The 16,137-nt window shown below is 48.3% G+C and overlaps 1 protein-coding gene across 1 annotated transcript in view; it reads right to left on the minus strand.

Annotated features, from left to right (window-relative positions):
* NSFL1C (NSFL1 cofactor) overlaps nt 1–16,137 on the minus strand; it is a 138,697-nt gene that overhangs the window by 59,596 nt on the left and 62,964 nt on the right. Inside the window, exons 4-5 of the mRNA XM_086932738.1 lie at nt 1,383–1,548; nt 554–646 (exon numbers count right to left, since the gene is read on the minus strand). Of these exons, the coding sequence (XP_086788864.1) occupies nt 554–646; nt 1,383–1,548 (259 nt within the window). The remainder of the gene's footprint in view (nt 1–553; nt 647–1,382; nt 1,549–16,137) is intronic.

Below are 16,137 nucleotides of genomic sequence, written 5' to 3' on the forward strand. Positions count from 1 at the left end.
ATACCTTTCTAGAGTTCATACCTCAACACTCAAGGAAAAAAATCTTTGATAAAAAGGTTAAAAAAAAAGTCTGGAAAAAAAAAACTGACCGAGGGGTAGCTCATCTCAGGATCAGTGCCAACTGTTGCAGAAGAAAAAGAACAGACGTCCGTGCGCCTGGTTGGAGTCTATATAGGTGACCGCGACATCACATCCGGTGCCAACTAAGCCATGTGGAACTGAACTAGGCCACCGAACGACACGCAGGGGTACTGCTCATGCAGAAGTTTCAGGATCCAGTCCGATGGCTAGAAATTCAAAAGGTAAGGAATCTGCTGCTAGAAGTCTCTATCCGATTGCTTGCTTACTGTACAAGACTAACATTTCCAAGCCCCATAAGTCTTAGCATACTGAAAAAGAACCAGACAACATCAAACTTACAAAGGGCAGTATGTAAACAAAGAAAGACAAGAGCATCAGCCTAACACTGCATATAACGAAAAGAGTGTCATTAAGGAAAATGTTGTCAAGACTGGACCAAGAAAGTGTTGCTTGCTCATAAGAAATTACTTACATCCTGGTTGCCAGGTTGTCTTCTACCCCCTGTCACGTATGCAGACTCTTCCTCTGGTGCAGCTCCCAAACGGTAGCCGCCCCCAGCAAAAGGCTGCAAAAAAGAAGAGTAAACAATTGTTTTCTATACATAAAGACAATATGAAAAGCGAAGATGCCAGAAAGTAACTCAAGTGAGGTTTGAACCTCTAGTTGGTAAAAACCCAAGTATTTCATGGTTAACTGACACTGGTTGAAAGGAGGAATAACAGCATCTACTAGAAAGGTCACATAGGAAAGCAGGTATGAGCAGCCAATGGCAAAGACACTATAGCAGTGTAAAGGGTCTCAATAATAGGTCTGAACAGGTCTTAATTTGCAAACTGCATAAGTAAAAGTAAGTGCATGGGCCCATAGTTTTTCTTAAAAGCCCACTGTGGTGCGGCTGAACTCCAAGGTTATTAAATACCAAGACTCAAACTTGATTCCAACACCCTACAATTCCTGCCCCAATGTCAAGTTCACCCTTTCACCTTTCTCCATCTAGCTCTGAGTCAATGTCTGATGTCTATCCACCACAAACATCTACCTGCACAAATTAAAACTGGGCTTACGCTGAAAAGCAGTAACCACACGCATGTTCCACCTGTCAATGTGTTTGTTCTATTTCTGAGTCCCAAAAATATACCCAAATCGAAATGCTACATGGCCTTGCCTCACCCGTATTACCTTAGTACCAGTCTCATACAGGAAGAACGAACAGCATATGAAGAAAAGGGAGATCCATTGGGTGGTGGGGGGGATTGTAATACTATCGAATGAAAGTCACAAATTAATCACTGGATCCTTACCGGTGCTCTGCTAGACTCGCCAGGGCCTTTACCTGCCCTGTCCACAGCCACAGCCCCATGTTCTTTGGCTCCTTTAAAGAGATCTTCTACAAGTTCATTTGGATTTTTTTTCCGTGGGGGGCCAACTATCTGCTGCCCACTTCTTTCAGAGCCCCCGGCGTAAAATCTGTAGAGAGAAACAAAAATAAACTCATCTGGATCAAAATTAAAGGAATTATATCCCCCCCCCCCGCAAATGCCAACCCCAGGAGACGTGGAAAAACATCCTTGCCATAAGAATGTGCAAATAAACTTGCACATACACAACAGGAACCCGAAGCCTAATAGCACATAAATACTCACAGGGCAGAACAGAAACAACATGTGATTCCAAAGTGGACCTTCATCCATTGGAACATCTTGGCAGTGCTAGAACAGGTTTGCTTTTGATCAATCTCAAGTCAAATGAGATTCTCTTAACAGAGGGGCTAGCTAGGTTCTTCTGTCGAACATGGATGTCAGTTGTTTGAACTCTAAGAAACAAGTGTATTTGTCATTCCCTTAGGAGCAGTGTGAGAAAGTGCCTCTGCTGAAAAGGTTAGTACCAACTTTTTGTTTTGAAAATGATATGGTTTCGATGGAAAGTGCACAGGGTCCCTGACAACCAGGTCCCCAATCAATCAATCAATCAATCAGATTACTTGTAGAGTGCGCTACTTACCCGTGAGGGTCCCAAGGCGCTGAGGGGTTTTGAGGAGTCTTCTGAAGGTGAGTAGGTCTTGGGTTTGCCGTATGTGGGTAGGGGGGGTGTTGCAGGTCTTGGCGGCGAGGTAGTAGAAGGAGCCGCCGGAGGTCGTTCGTTGGATGCGGGGGACATCGGCAAGGGCGAGGCTGGAGTGCGGAGCTGGCGGGTAGGGGTGTGGAAGCGGAGTCTGCTGTTCAGGCAGGCAGGTTCTGTGTTGTGGAGTGCTTTGTGTGCGTGGGTTAGGAGTTTGAAGGTGATCCTCTTGTCGACGGGGGGCCAGTGTAGGTCTCTCGGGTGGTGGGTGATGTGGCTGCGGCGGGGGGCGTTAAAGGTCAGTCGGGCCGAGGCGTTTTGGATGTGTTGTAGTCGTCGTAGGTGTTTGGCTGGGATTCCTGCGTAGAGTGTGTTTCCGTAGTCCAGTCTGCTGCTGACGAGGGCCTGTGTCACCGTTCTTCTTGTTTCGGTCGGGATCCACTTGCAGATCCTGTGGAGCATGTGGAGAGTGTTTTAACTGGAGGAGGAGAGGGCGTTGACCTGTTTCGACATGGAGAGGGAGGAGTAGAGGATGAATCCTAGATTGCGTGCATGGTCGGTGGGTGTTGGTGCTGCTCCCAGTGCGGTCGGCCACCAGTAGTTGTCCCAGGCTGAGGGGTGGATCCGAGGATGAGGACATCAGTCTTGTCCGAGTTCAGCTTCAGACGGCTGCTCCTCATCCAGTCGGCGACGGCCTTCATTCCCTCGTGGAGGGTGGTTTTGGCAGTGTGTGGGTCCTTGGTGAGGCAGAGGATGAGCTGGGCGTAGGAGATGACGTTGAAGTCGTGATGGCGGGACACTAGTTCGAGGGGGGCCATGTAGACGTTGAACAGCGTCGGGCTGAGGGAAGAGCCCTGGGGGACGCCGCAGATGACGTCGGTGGCTTCGGATCGGAATGGTGGCAGCAGTGCTTAATTTGTAAAATATGAAGTGCAGGTGCTGAAATGTTTCTCGTAGGCCCCACCTACTTTTCTTTGGTTCCACCCACTCCCTCCACTGGCTCCACCCACTTACTATATAGGCTCCACCCACATCTTCAACTGGCACTGCTAAAAGTCAGATGTAATACCAGATCTGAATTTCAGAAAGGGAGCCCAGGCCAGAATGCATAGAAATGTCACACATAAGCACCCATGCGATAAACCATGGAAATGTGTTCACACATCAGCATCCATTCCAGGCCATAAACCATGGAAATGTCACACATAAGCACCCATGTCAGAAAGCATGGAAAGCTCACACAAGTACTCAGACAAGGAAGCATGGAAACGTCATACAAAGGCTCCCAGGCCAGAAAGTGGCGCTGGAACAATTTTCAGAATGTTGGTGCTGCCCTCAATGTTACATCACTGAAGAAATCATAAGATTGTCAAAAATCTAAACATCACACTAAAGACAAACATAGCAAATGAGCCTTGCACATTCAGGCGGAAGAGGTGAGAGTGTGGTTAGGTATGTTGCGGTGGAGCATTTTGAAGGCCACTGCTTGTTGTGGTGTTGGTGAACTGTATGAACCAAATCTTTCCACAATCCTAAACTCACCAACCGCAAGTGTCTCAACTACCTGCTCTATCCAGTACTGCGGTAGAATTCCAGCAGATCGGCTGATGCTTTGGACAGCTGAGTAGGTACAAGACATTGGCAGTTGTTATTTGCTAATGATATGCATGTAGGAATAGGCTAGCTCTTTGAAACAGAAGTGAAGCAAAGTTAGTCCTGTGAGCAAGGCAGGTTGTGTAGGGACCCTACTCCTGCAGTCATCTTTGTTATGTATACTTTAATGCCTCCAGGGCTTGGCACTTTAACTTCAAGCAATCTCAGGAATGGACTGGCGAGGTGAGCTCAGCTGCCCTCCCTCGAAATGGGGAAACCTCATCTACCCAGATCGGAAAAGCAGACCCGTGCCTTGGGTTAAGCAAGGCATCAAGGACACTTAGAAGAAGCATGTAGGCCAGACCTGTGTTTAATAGTAAGAAGAGTGAAACTGCAAGCTATCCCATTTCCTGAGCCTATCCCAGAGATGCAGTGCTGGCAGAGATTCTTTGTTGAGCTTCCTGTATTAGCTGTGTGTTGTAGCTACTATTAGGTGTGTATCAGTGAGGGATAACTTTACATCTATGTTCGGGAGTGAGCACCTGTGCAGACTTATTTAACACAGTCAATTTACACATTTGAAAAATAAACTTCAATGTAATGACATTCGGGAGTAGGAATCCAAGGCCTAAACTATTATATATAATTTGGACTAGAGTTTTCTTACGGACAACACTAGGGAAATATTTTTTCTATGCAGCAAAATAGAGTGCATTTTCACCACAACCTTGTTGTCCTAAAAATTACAAACATCTCTCAAAATTGTTGAACAATCACAGACGTGTAACACCCTGTTTGGGAGCGTAATGCAGCAGTCATCAGTATTCTTTCTCTCTCTTACTCGCTTCTATTTTTCTCTCTAACCCTAACACTAAGTGTCTTTAATTTCTCTCTACCTATTTCTCCCTCAACACCCTGTCTTTCTATATATCTTTCCTTCTCTCCTCACCCATCTCTTGCTCCGTCATCTCTATCTCTTGGTATCCGACCTCACAGCTCACCCCTTCTTACCTCTGTCTCTCTCTGCTGCCCACCCTTTCCTCCCTACCCTCTTCAAAGTTATTCTTCACCTCACCTCCCACTTGCTACCATGCTTCTGTGGCTGGTAGTAATAAGGAAGTGAAGAAAGTAGAGGCATAAACAAACATCATTAAGCCCCAGGTATTTCCTTAGTATGCACATACTGCAGCTCTGCCGGCCTCCGCCATAAATAAAAGCAAACAATTTTTAGGAAAAATAAATCCACATGAACTACTCAAGAAAGCCAGTGGCACGAAGATTCTACTGGATGGGCCACCTCTTTTAATCAAATGCTTAGGTGATGTCCGAAGCGAGATATAGATTGCTTCGAAGTTCGAATTAAATTAATGGAGGACACTGCGAGGGCAGCTGATGCGGACCTACTCCCGTCAGTTGTTGTTGCACATAATCTTTAATACATACTAAGGCACGGCACAATTACGTTACAAATTTACAAACACAAACCATGGCACGCCGCACACTTCAAGAGCCTTTAAGACTATGGGCTCATTCATTAAGTGTGCAACTAAGTAGTTACTGGTAGAACAAAAGGAAACCAGTTTATTTAACATCCTGCTTTTCATGATACTCAAGGAGGCTGGAGCTAAAAGTCTTCCAAGACAGTGCAAGCAGGAACCTCAATCGGTCGGTCTATAGGCCTCTCACTGATCTTGTAATATGAGAACCTAAATATTTGGATTTATACTAAAGCTCTCAACTGCTCAAATGTCAGGCAATGGAGCCATGGCCATCACGCATCACCCACAGTTAGAGGTTCTAATTTCCTTTCTGTGCCATCCCAGAAAGTGAGAATTCCAGCCAGGACTGCCAGAGCAGCGAGACAGGATAGCGGCACCTGTACTGGATGGAATGCACTGGTCCAGGATACTGGCATCTGTGAACTTATGATGTGGGGGAAAATACCATTTTGGAAAGGAAACCTGATCTTTGTGATGCAGATAATAATACATTCCTTCCCATCCTAAGGCTTTCCATTCAGTTATTCAATCATTCATAGGCACAGGCTAGAGGTAGATTGCATTAATGTGCACGGGTGACAGGCAATTGAGGATTTGCATTTCTAAAGATCGGCCAGGGGGATATTTACTTTTGTAGCACTCGGTTATTGAATAGGTCTTTTAGTGCACTTTTTAATTGTTGCAAATTAGGTTGCAAAATTTCCATTACTGCCTCAAATTGATGTAATTTGGCCCCATTATTGCAAGTTGGCCTCTGCCTACTTAGGTCTCGTGACACGTTGGAACTGCGGTCTGAAGGCGAGAAGTGAGCATGGCCTGCAGGCAGCTTGTCAAAAGAAGCTATTTCTATTCCCTACTAACGGACTAGAAAACTCTTAAGAGAGTGCATTTGCTCTTTTAAAATGTTTTTTTCAAAACGTACCACAGTGCCAAGGATGTGGCCCCTGTGCACTAGAAACTCCCTAACTTTCTTATTAGATCATTTAATGGGATTGTTGGTAATCCAGTGGGATATTCTTGAAAATGGACATTTAACACAAAATAAGTGTTTGTAGCAAATCATCATGGGAGGCCCACTTACAAACTCACAATGACTCGACACCTGTCAAACTTTTCTAAGTCTATTTTCATTACACATTTATTAAATGTATTACTTTCTCTGTAGATATTTTATTTTCGCCAGTTTAACATTTTGAAGTACCTGCCTTCGTGCATTGACGTGTATCATTTGTCCAATTGTTTAAAAAACCTGTTTGTAAGATCAGGGTTCCACATTAATTATTGGTAAATTATGAATGCTAACATTGCTAAACTTTTATTCTCTAATATGAGCACGGAGTGCTTTCGCCTGCTGTGTACTCACAATGCAACAGTACTGTGTCTGTGCTGCATTTCATCCGTGCTCAGTCAGTCCGATGCTTGCAAACTTTTTGCAAGAAGTGCTTTCACAACGATGGGGTGGCGGACTGCTGGTGCGTGCACTGTCCTTGCACAAGGTTTCAACTTTGAAACCTAGAATCAGTCTAGAATATGGCCGGCCAGGACTCAGGAGGACTGCCAGGAATCAGGATGCCGCCAAGCATTTGAGCGAGTCGCAAGTGAGGGCAAACTATTCTTTAATAAAATTCTTTTGGATGCGCTCGAGTTGATTATTCCAGTCAAGGTTTGTGTGATGCGACGCCTCAGAAATTCGGACGGAGCGTTATTTTACAGTTCATGGTTTGATTTTAGTAACTCAATGCAGACGCATACTAAACATAATTGTTTGTTTGTACCCTGATGGAAGTTAGAGGGAATGCCTCTGCTTGCCTATCCTTCAGTCAACGCCCGAAGTTACTCGAGCAGCTAGTTGACCTTGAGACGATGATGACCATAGATGAGAAAGTGAAACCAAACTGTGGGAACTATTTCGTGTGTGTCTGCGCGCCATGTTTGGACAAACCAGTGAGCCTGCCAGGGGCTTTTAACTTAAACACCAGTACTGCGGCGCTGGCAGGAAGTCAGTGTACAGCTAAGGGCGGTACACTGACTTATCTGAATCTGATTCACATCCTATTAATCGTATCTGTATAAATGATATCTTATAGAGCCGCAAGAGGCAAGATGCCTACCTGCCTCCCACCACGCCAGTGATCTGACAACTGGACCGTCACGCCACCACGCTCCACAAAAAACAAGCATTTACAATGCAACGGTTTCGCCTTCGGAAAAGTTTGAGCTATTGGCATTGTAAATGGCAAACTTTTTATTTATGTGTTGGTTTTGAAAACAGATAAATAAATGGCATTCTCATTTACAATGCCAATAGCTTACTCTGTCGCAAATGCAAGACGTATTGCATTTGCACACACACACCCACACAAGAGCACCACACACACACAAGAGCCCCCCACACACACCACACAAGAGCCCCCCACACACACCACACAAGAGCCCCCCACACACACACACAAGAGCCCCCCACACACACCACACAAGAGCCCCCCGAAACCGTTGCATTGTAAATGCTTGTTACCTGTGTTCTCAAGCACGATGGTACCGGAAGGAAGCATAAAACAAATACCAGAGGACTGGCATATATCTGGGCTAATTGTCCCCAGGTACTACATAGAGACAAGTAGAGACGTGCAAGTAGAGACAGCATTATTCGATAGTGGAGTTTGGTGGTGGCACTCTTGAAAGCAAGCCAACCAGCTACATATCAAGTGTTTAGTTCCACACGTACTAATTGCCATGAACTATGGGGTTAAGGAAAAGGTTTACAGTGACATTGATCCAAGGATGAGAAACTACCTCGAGGGTGTAGGGAATAAATCTAAGGTAGACAGCAAGTCTAGACTAAGGAGGCACTGTATCAATTCAATCACGATGCGGTGGAAATCCACGCTGCCCCCTGCAGTGCTCAACTGGCACGGTGAAGGGCTGAAAGTATGGTAATAAGGAGGGTAGACATTAGGGCTTACGGAAGAACTCAATTTCATTGGAGGGTGACACAATGCTAGAACTTTTTACATCCTCTGAACCTTCATCACATTGAGACGCTGTAGTCTTCACTTCTCACGCCTCCGGAATACAGTCTTTGGGAGGCGATAGGTGCGTACATTGTGCTATGAGAAAGACTTCAGTGGCAGACACACCAGGCATCTAACCCTGCCTGCAAGCTACACGTGTAACTGCGCTCTACCCACAAGATCTTTCACTAGCGTAGACAGACACCTGAAGCTGCAGTATTTTCAACGACTAAAACACCCACACGGCTGACCAGATAACAGAAGTGTGAGCATACAAGGCAGAGAGCCTTAAACACGCGTGTCACGGCATGCCAACAGTGAACGAGCTGCAGTGCACTGCCCTCCCCACAGGGGCTTCTGGCGCTGCCATCCCCCCTCCCACAGCAATACCAGCCCTGGAGTTGCATATGAAAGCAGCGCTTCTTTAAATACAAGTGGTCTTGTGTAACCGCCTGCTTTCCCTTGCGGTTCCGTCAGTGCAAGGAGTAAAAATGTGGCACGATGTGCCTAAAAATTAAACTGGTAACAGTAACATTCAATACAACAACTGACACCGTATGTAAAAATATATTGTAATTTTCTAACGCTAGGTAGCTTAAGTAACAAAAAATGGGGGTGGGAGATTTACGTCACAGAAATTGCATTCAATTTGCAAATCTGTCATTAACATACACAAAATATGAATTGCTCACACTATTTACATGAAGATATTTTGACGGTTCGCTTGGTGGTCATGTTGTTAAAACCCGTCTTCACTTCTCACGCCTCCGGAATACAGTCTTTGGGAGGCGATAGGTGCGTACATTGTGCTATGAGAAAGACTTCAGTGGCAGACACACCAGGCATCTAACCCTGCCTGCAAGCTACACGTGTAACTGCGCTCTACCCACAAGATCTTTCACTAGCGTAGACAGACACCTGAAGCTGCAGTATTTTCAACGACTAAAATACCCACACGGCTGACCAGATAACAGAAGTGTGAGCATACAAGGCAGAGAGCCTTAAACACGCGTGTCACGGCATGCCAACAGTGAACGAGCTGCAGTGCACTGCCCTCCCCACAGGGGCTTCTGGCGCTGCCATCCCCCCTCCCACAGCAATACCAGCCCTGGAGTTGCATATGAAAGCAGCGCTTCTTTAAATACAAGTGGTCTTGTGTAACCGCCTGCTTTCCCTTGCGGTTCCGTCAGTGCAAGGAGTAACTGGGCTGCATTTATTTATTTAAATACACAATTACCAATCGGAAATCGGGATTAATTGCAAGGATCTTACAAGAGCTTGCCCGGGACGCCCACTGCTGCCGCTGCACTCAGGCGGGCTCTGCTGCTCCTACCGCTTTCTCTGTGGGGGGTTTTTAGCGGCTCCACGCAGCTCCTCGCCGGTGCTTTGTTGTTTTTTTTGAGGCGAGGGGAGCCGCCGGTGAAGTTTTGTGCGCTCGAGGCTTCTCGCGCAGGGTCTGCTCACCAGCGGAGGAGGAGTTAGATCGCCATCTTCCTCTCACTTCCCTCTCCTGATTCAGCAACCCCGCCCACCGTCAGGCACGGGCGCCGGCTCCTCTCTCTCTAAGGAAATGTTATGTGATGTGTTTCCTATCCCCGCTAAAAACGCACAAACCCCTACAGCTGATCACTTTTACACAGAACGGCGAGTTTCTAGTGGAGGGGGGCGGGAGAGTACACGAACGGCGGGAGGGGGGCGGGAGGGGGGCGGGAGAGGACGAGGGGGGCGGGAGAGGACGAGGGGGGCGGGAGAATACACGAACGGCGGGAGGGGGGCGGGAGAGGACGAGGGAGGCGGGAGAGGGGCAGCTAGGAACAAATAAGGAGACCCGTCCCGAGCAGCAAGGGAGGTGCCGGCAATGCCGGAACAGACTCGGGGGCGTTCCCGGCGTCGCGTGACGTCGGCAAAAGCCAAAGAATCTCGGGAACGCCCCCGTGTCTGGTCCGGCATTGATGGACAGGCCCCTCGTCCAATGGCTAGGCTCCATTTATGGAGCTAGCCAATGGGACGGGGGGCGTGTTCCATAGTGCCTTACTGTACTCAATAGATTTCTCTGGAGGAGGAGCCTAACGGCTCCGCCCCCCAGCGAAACCTAAAAAGTAATCTATTAAAAGTCAGCAGTGGAAGGTATAAAAGCCAGCCTATCAGAGAGATGATAAATATACTAGGCTCCAGGGGAGGAACACACACACACGATTGACAAACTACAACATGGAAGGAAGTCCATTGAATAAGAAGCCAGCAAACGAGTGACAATGGCAAGCTATAGGTAGGCTATTAACCAGACTGGTGGCTGCTGGCTTTGCTCTTGGCAAGCCCACAATGGGTCTTTCCCCAACCAGACAGCACTTTTTTGTTCTGCGGTTGCAGGCTGAATAGAGATGGTACACCGCTGTTCGAATATGTTGCATAAAGTTGATACTAAAGAGCTTATCCAGGGTGACTTACTGGATGGGGAAATAGCAAGTTAGAGAGTACACTTTACCGAAAAGGCCTCCTATCACTGACATAGTGACTGACACCCAGCCCGTCTAGGCCTGGGCAGACAGACAGGCTTGCCTTTAATTGCAGCCAGGGCATACACTGTTCAGATGCATAGTGGGCACAAATAAATATCAATCCTGGATACCATGCATGCTCAGAGCGGAGCGCCGAAGTATAAAGACTAGCAGACTGCCCGCCTAATAAAAAGTGCCATGCAAGAACAGGAACCTGCTGTTACCACACCCACACAGGATCTAAATAAAAAATAATCATTAAGGCCCCAGGTAAAACAGTAAACACAGCCCCGTGGTATAAGGTCCTCTTACAGTACCCACAAATCCTGATAAAAAGTAAAAAAATAAATTTCGACAAAGCAAGGATTCACATTTAGGTACTGATGCACCCTTATCTTCCACCCCCAGCAGGCATGGTTTATAAACTCAAAAATAGCAATATAGATAATAGGCCAAATAACATGGTATATTGCATCACTGAGGATATTCCTAATCTTTCAACAACTTGCAAAATAGATGATATGCCTTAGGTTCTTCAATGCTCAAAAGCAGTTAGTGGGCTTGTACTAAGATAGAAATGAAGTGGAACATCACCATGTACACAAAACAGTGTCAAGAAAAAGCACTGAAAGCCATGGGCATGATCATGGAGAACACATCCACCAATTTTACACATCAAGTCCAAAATCTCACTCGTGTAAACGAGACAATTGATTTAAATCTCGGGCTCAATCATTAAAGTCACTATTATCAAATCTCACAGACACTACCACTCCCTCTCATTCACTTTCGTATTCATACTTTGATGTGGGCTGGGAGTTAAGATTTTTGTTTGTAGCTTAACTGGGGAATGTCTTGTCTTTTTAGGTATACTGTCTAACCAGCAGCCAGGTCCTACTCCTAGCCAGCTACGTTTCCAAACAGTCCACTCCGCATTGGACTGCGAGGCCATGCACAGTGGGTGTTGACCGCAGATCCTGGCATTTGGCCAAACCCAACTCCCAAACCATCTCCATCATGCTTTTCTAACCATTTTATATGAAAACCAGGATAAGAACCTCCATGTCATTATGTCACCTTGGGCCACATGTATCAACCAAATTTGCGGTCGCAAAAAGGCCGATTCACAGAATCGGCCCGCTTGTGAACACAAACAAGCATTGGTATAGCCAACAGGCCTCGCCTTTGGGACCTTTTAAAGGTTTAGCCATGCAGCACATACATACACAGGAGGAAGGACACTGAAAAGAAGCCATGCAAATATATGGAGAAAAAAAAGAACACATACATAGGCATATCTAAATGCAAAGACCAACAGACCTGCAGCCAACAACACTAACTTGCCACCTAATATGAAGGGACTTTGTGGTGCGCTCGCAGCAGGCTCAAAGCTAACACCTAGCACTGTTAGCGTGCTCTAGAGCTTCAATTATAGCAGTGAGTCGCACAGTTTAGAGACCAAGAACAGGTTGCCACTTTACCATAACCAGAGGGCTGGTGATCATCTGTAAAGCAGCTCCGGACAACACAAACACATGTGCAGACACATCTGAAGTACCTGTAACAATGTAATGCTATAGAGACAGAAGCCCGTCCTGCGGTGCAGCCCAGGAGCAAGCCATGGGCTGAGCCAAGCTGAGGGCTGTCCCACGGGCGACTAGAGGGAAGGGGTCACCTTAGAAGCCACAAGCACCAGCCTTTTAACGAGTGGAGTCGGAGAGCTGTGGGCCAACCCATCCACCTGAGGGCTCAGGCCATCACTGGAAGCAGAGTTGAGTGAGGGTGGAGCTGCAGACGAAGAGAAACTGACGCTTTGATTCCTTATTCCCCCCCCCCACCACCACCGCACACACACACACACACACACACACACACACACAAACACACAAACACACAGAAACACACAGAATGCTCTGCAGCCTTTCAAGACGCTGTGTTGTTATCAGATTAAACGGCAATGACTGGGAAGAGCTACCGTAAACACAATTAGATTTATATTTCGGCGCAATTTTGAATGTGGCCCGAAAAAAACATCAACCGACGTGCATATTACTTCAAAGAAACAAACCTTATGAACGGGGCAAAACTAGCAGTGACTGGGGAAGGAAGGGGAGGAGGGATGGGTGAAGCAAGGGCATGGGGATGTAAACACTATCGGGAAAGCTAAATGGGATGGAGCAGCCACTGTGGTATTTGACTGCACTTAAAACCCCTGAAATTGTTTGGGTGAAAGTACGCGTGTTTCAACCCCGAGCAACAGAGTGCAAGACGGACCACACACACTACGGCTTGTGTGTTCGGGTCAGTTTGGGCATTATGTGCCCCCAGCCCTCGCGGAGTTATTCGGAGAATTAAATTCAGCATTGGGCACGAGGTGGTGTAGGGACGGCGAGCAGGTGCAAAAAAAAACAAGCTGTGCCAGGAGCGCCGCGGCCAGTGTCCCTTTCCCAGCAGGTGCCCTGCACAGGCTGCACGTACGGGGTCACCTTAGAAGCCACAAGCACCAGCCTTTTAACGAGTGGAGTCGGAGAGCTGTGGGCCAACCCATCCACCTGAGGGCCCAGGCCATCACTGGAAGCAGAGTTGAGTGAGGGTGGAGCTGCAGACGAAGAGAAACTGACGCTTTGATTCCTTATTCCCCCCCCCCCCCCCCCCCCCACCACCACCGCACACACACACACACACACACACACACACACAAACACACAAACACACAGAAACACACAGAATGCTCTGCAGCCTTTCAAGACGCTGTGTTGTTATCAGATTAAACGGCAATGACTGGGAAGAGCTACCGTAAACACAATTAGATTTATATTTCGGCGCAATTTTGAATGTGGCCCGAAAAAAACATCAACCGACGTGCATATTACTTAAAAGAAACAAACCTTATGAACGGGGCAAAACAAGCAGTGACTGGGGAAGGAAGGGGAGGAGGGATGGGTGAAGCAAGGGCATGGGGATGTAAACACTATCGGGAAAGCTAAATGGGATGGAGCAGCCACTGTGGTATTTGACTGCACTTAAAACCCCTGAAATTGTTTGGGTGAAAGTACGCGTGTTTCAACCCCGAGCCAACAGAGTGCAAGACGGACCACACACACTACGGCTTGTGTGTTCGGGTCAGTTTGGGCATTATGTGCCCCCAGCCCTCGCGGAGTTATTCGGAGAATTAAATTCAGCATTGGGCACGAGGTGGTGTAGGGACGGCGAGCAGGTGCAAAAAAAAAACAAGCTGTGCCAGGAGCGCCGCGGCCAGTGTCCCTTTCCCAGCAGGTGCCCTGCACAGGCTGCACGTACCTTCCCTCATCCCCCGGGTCTGCAGGCTCAGGCTCCCGCCCGCCCTCGGCAAGGCGCACCGCAAGACTCGCAAAAGCATCGCAGCCGCCATGCTGCTGCTGCTGACATTGACCCGTCTGACAACCGCGCTTCCGCTTCCGCTTCCGGGTAACTGAGCCGGGAGAGTCACGACACAAACGATGGACTGCTGTGCAGGACAGGAGCTACAGAAAAATGGGATGACCGGAGGTAGGGTGACCAGATTCTCAAAGCAGGATCCTACGCCCACATCCTGGGGGGGGGGGGGGGGGGGGGGGGGGGGGGGGGGGGAGGGGGGGGGGGGGTGCGGGGAGAGGACGAGGGGGGCGGGAAAGGTCACGGACGTCGGGAGGGGGGCGGGAGAGGACGAGGGAGGCGGGAGAGGGGCAGCTAGGAACAAATAAGGAGACCCGAGCAGCAAGGGAGGTGCCGGCAATGCCGGAACAGACTCGGGGGCGTTCCCGGCGTCGCGTGACGTCGGCAAAAGCCAAAGAATCTCGGGAACGCCCCAGTGTCTGGTCCGGCATTGACGGACAGGCCCCTAGTCCAATGGCTAGGCTCCATTTATGGAGCTAGCCAATTAAACAGAGGGAGGGACTAAGAGTACACACTAAGAAACATAAGATTTCTCTGGAGGAGGAGCCTAACGGCTCCGCCCCCCAGCGAAACCTAAAAACCAGCATTGGTTTTGGCACGCCAGGCACAGCATATTATAGGAATTGCAATGGCATCGCTAGTTAGTTGGCTTAGTTAGCTATGCCTACTAGTAGTACTAAGTGAGTTAGTTTACTCCTTAACTTCTTACCGTTACTCAAGTGGTGGGCCGGCCGGCACTGCCTTTAATAACTGAGTGATGATTACCAGTGATTAGGCGGTCTGGTGCTTGCTACCACCAGACAGTACTGTACTGCTGGCTGATCGATGCCTGAACAGCACAGGCTGCCCTGCCCTCAAAGTCATCGTCGGTCGGGTCGGGACTCACTCTGGCGTACCTCAATGACGACGATGACTCGTGGTGATCTGCGGTGGTATTGGTAATGCTGGGGGGTGGTAATGTAAAAAAAACATCTGCGCACGCACGCTACTGCGCGCACAGCCAGCCCCTACCCCCATCAGAACCAAATCAATCAGTGTCAGTGTGTGTGTCCTGCCTGCCCGCAGTGGCAACAGTGGAAACTGACTGAAATTGAACTAAGGGCCACGGCCGCACCGCCTTGTTCAACATAATATTTATTATTATCAATTTATTTAAATCTTATCTTGGACTCAGCCTCAGGGCAGGCTAAGTGACTAAGAAGTCTCACAGCCGCCCGCAACACTATTAACTGCCGTAAGTTACTAGGGAGGCGTGAAAAACACGCTGCGAGTACAGTAAGGTAAATTTTATAAAACATCAAGATGTGACTTGCGTACCAGATGCCTAAACCCGGCCCTGATAATTAAGTGCTGGTGCTAAGCACCGGAAAGCACGAGCACAAATTAAGCACTGGGTGGGAGGCGAACGCTCTGAGTTCCGAAGGGGAGGAAGGACGTGGCCCAGTCGAGGGCCTTTTCTTGGATTCCGGTTTCTAGGAGGCGTTTCTTTAGAGTGTGATGGCAGACTGTGTCAAAGGCGGCTGACGGGTCCAGGAGGATGAGGGATGATGTTTCGCCATTGTCTAGTTGGCGCCGGATGTCGTCTGTGGCGGCGATGAGGGCTATCTCGGTGCTGTGGTTTCGTCTGAATCCGGACTGGGATTCGTCCAAGATGTTGTTGTCTTCCAGGTGGCGGGTCAGTTGCATGTTGACGATTTTCTCAATGACCTTTGCCGGGAACGGAAGCAGGGCGATGGGCCGGGAAGTTGTTGAGTTCCTTGGGGTCTGCTTTGGGCTTCTTGAGCAGGGGTCCCATGAGCCAGAGCTCCTTCCCTAAAACTAACACAATTGGCACAACTTCAGACCCCCGTAAGTCCCTAGTAAATGGTAACCCTGGTACCTAGGGCATTGGGACTGAAGTGGGGCCCCTATGGACCTCTCACCAAGGCCATGCAAACTGCCACTGCAGTCTGCATGACTTGGTGCAGAGAAAAGCGACACGGT

This window comes from Lissotriton vulgaris, chromosome 7 (genome assembly GCF_964263255.1).
Source record: "Lissotriton vulgaris chromosome 7, aLisVul1.2, whole genome shotgun sequence".
NCBI lineage: Eukaryota > Metazoa > Chordata > Amphibia > Caudata > Salamandridae > Lissotriton > Lissotriton vulgaris.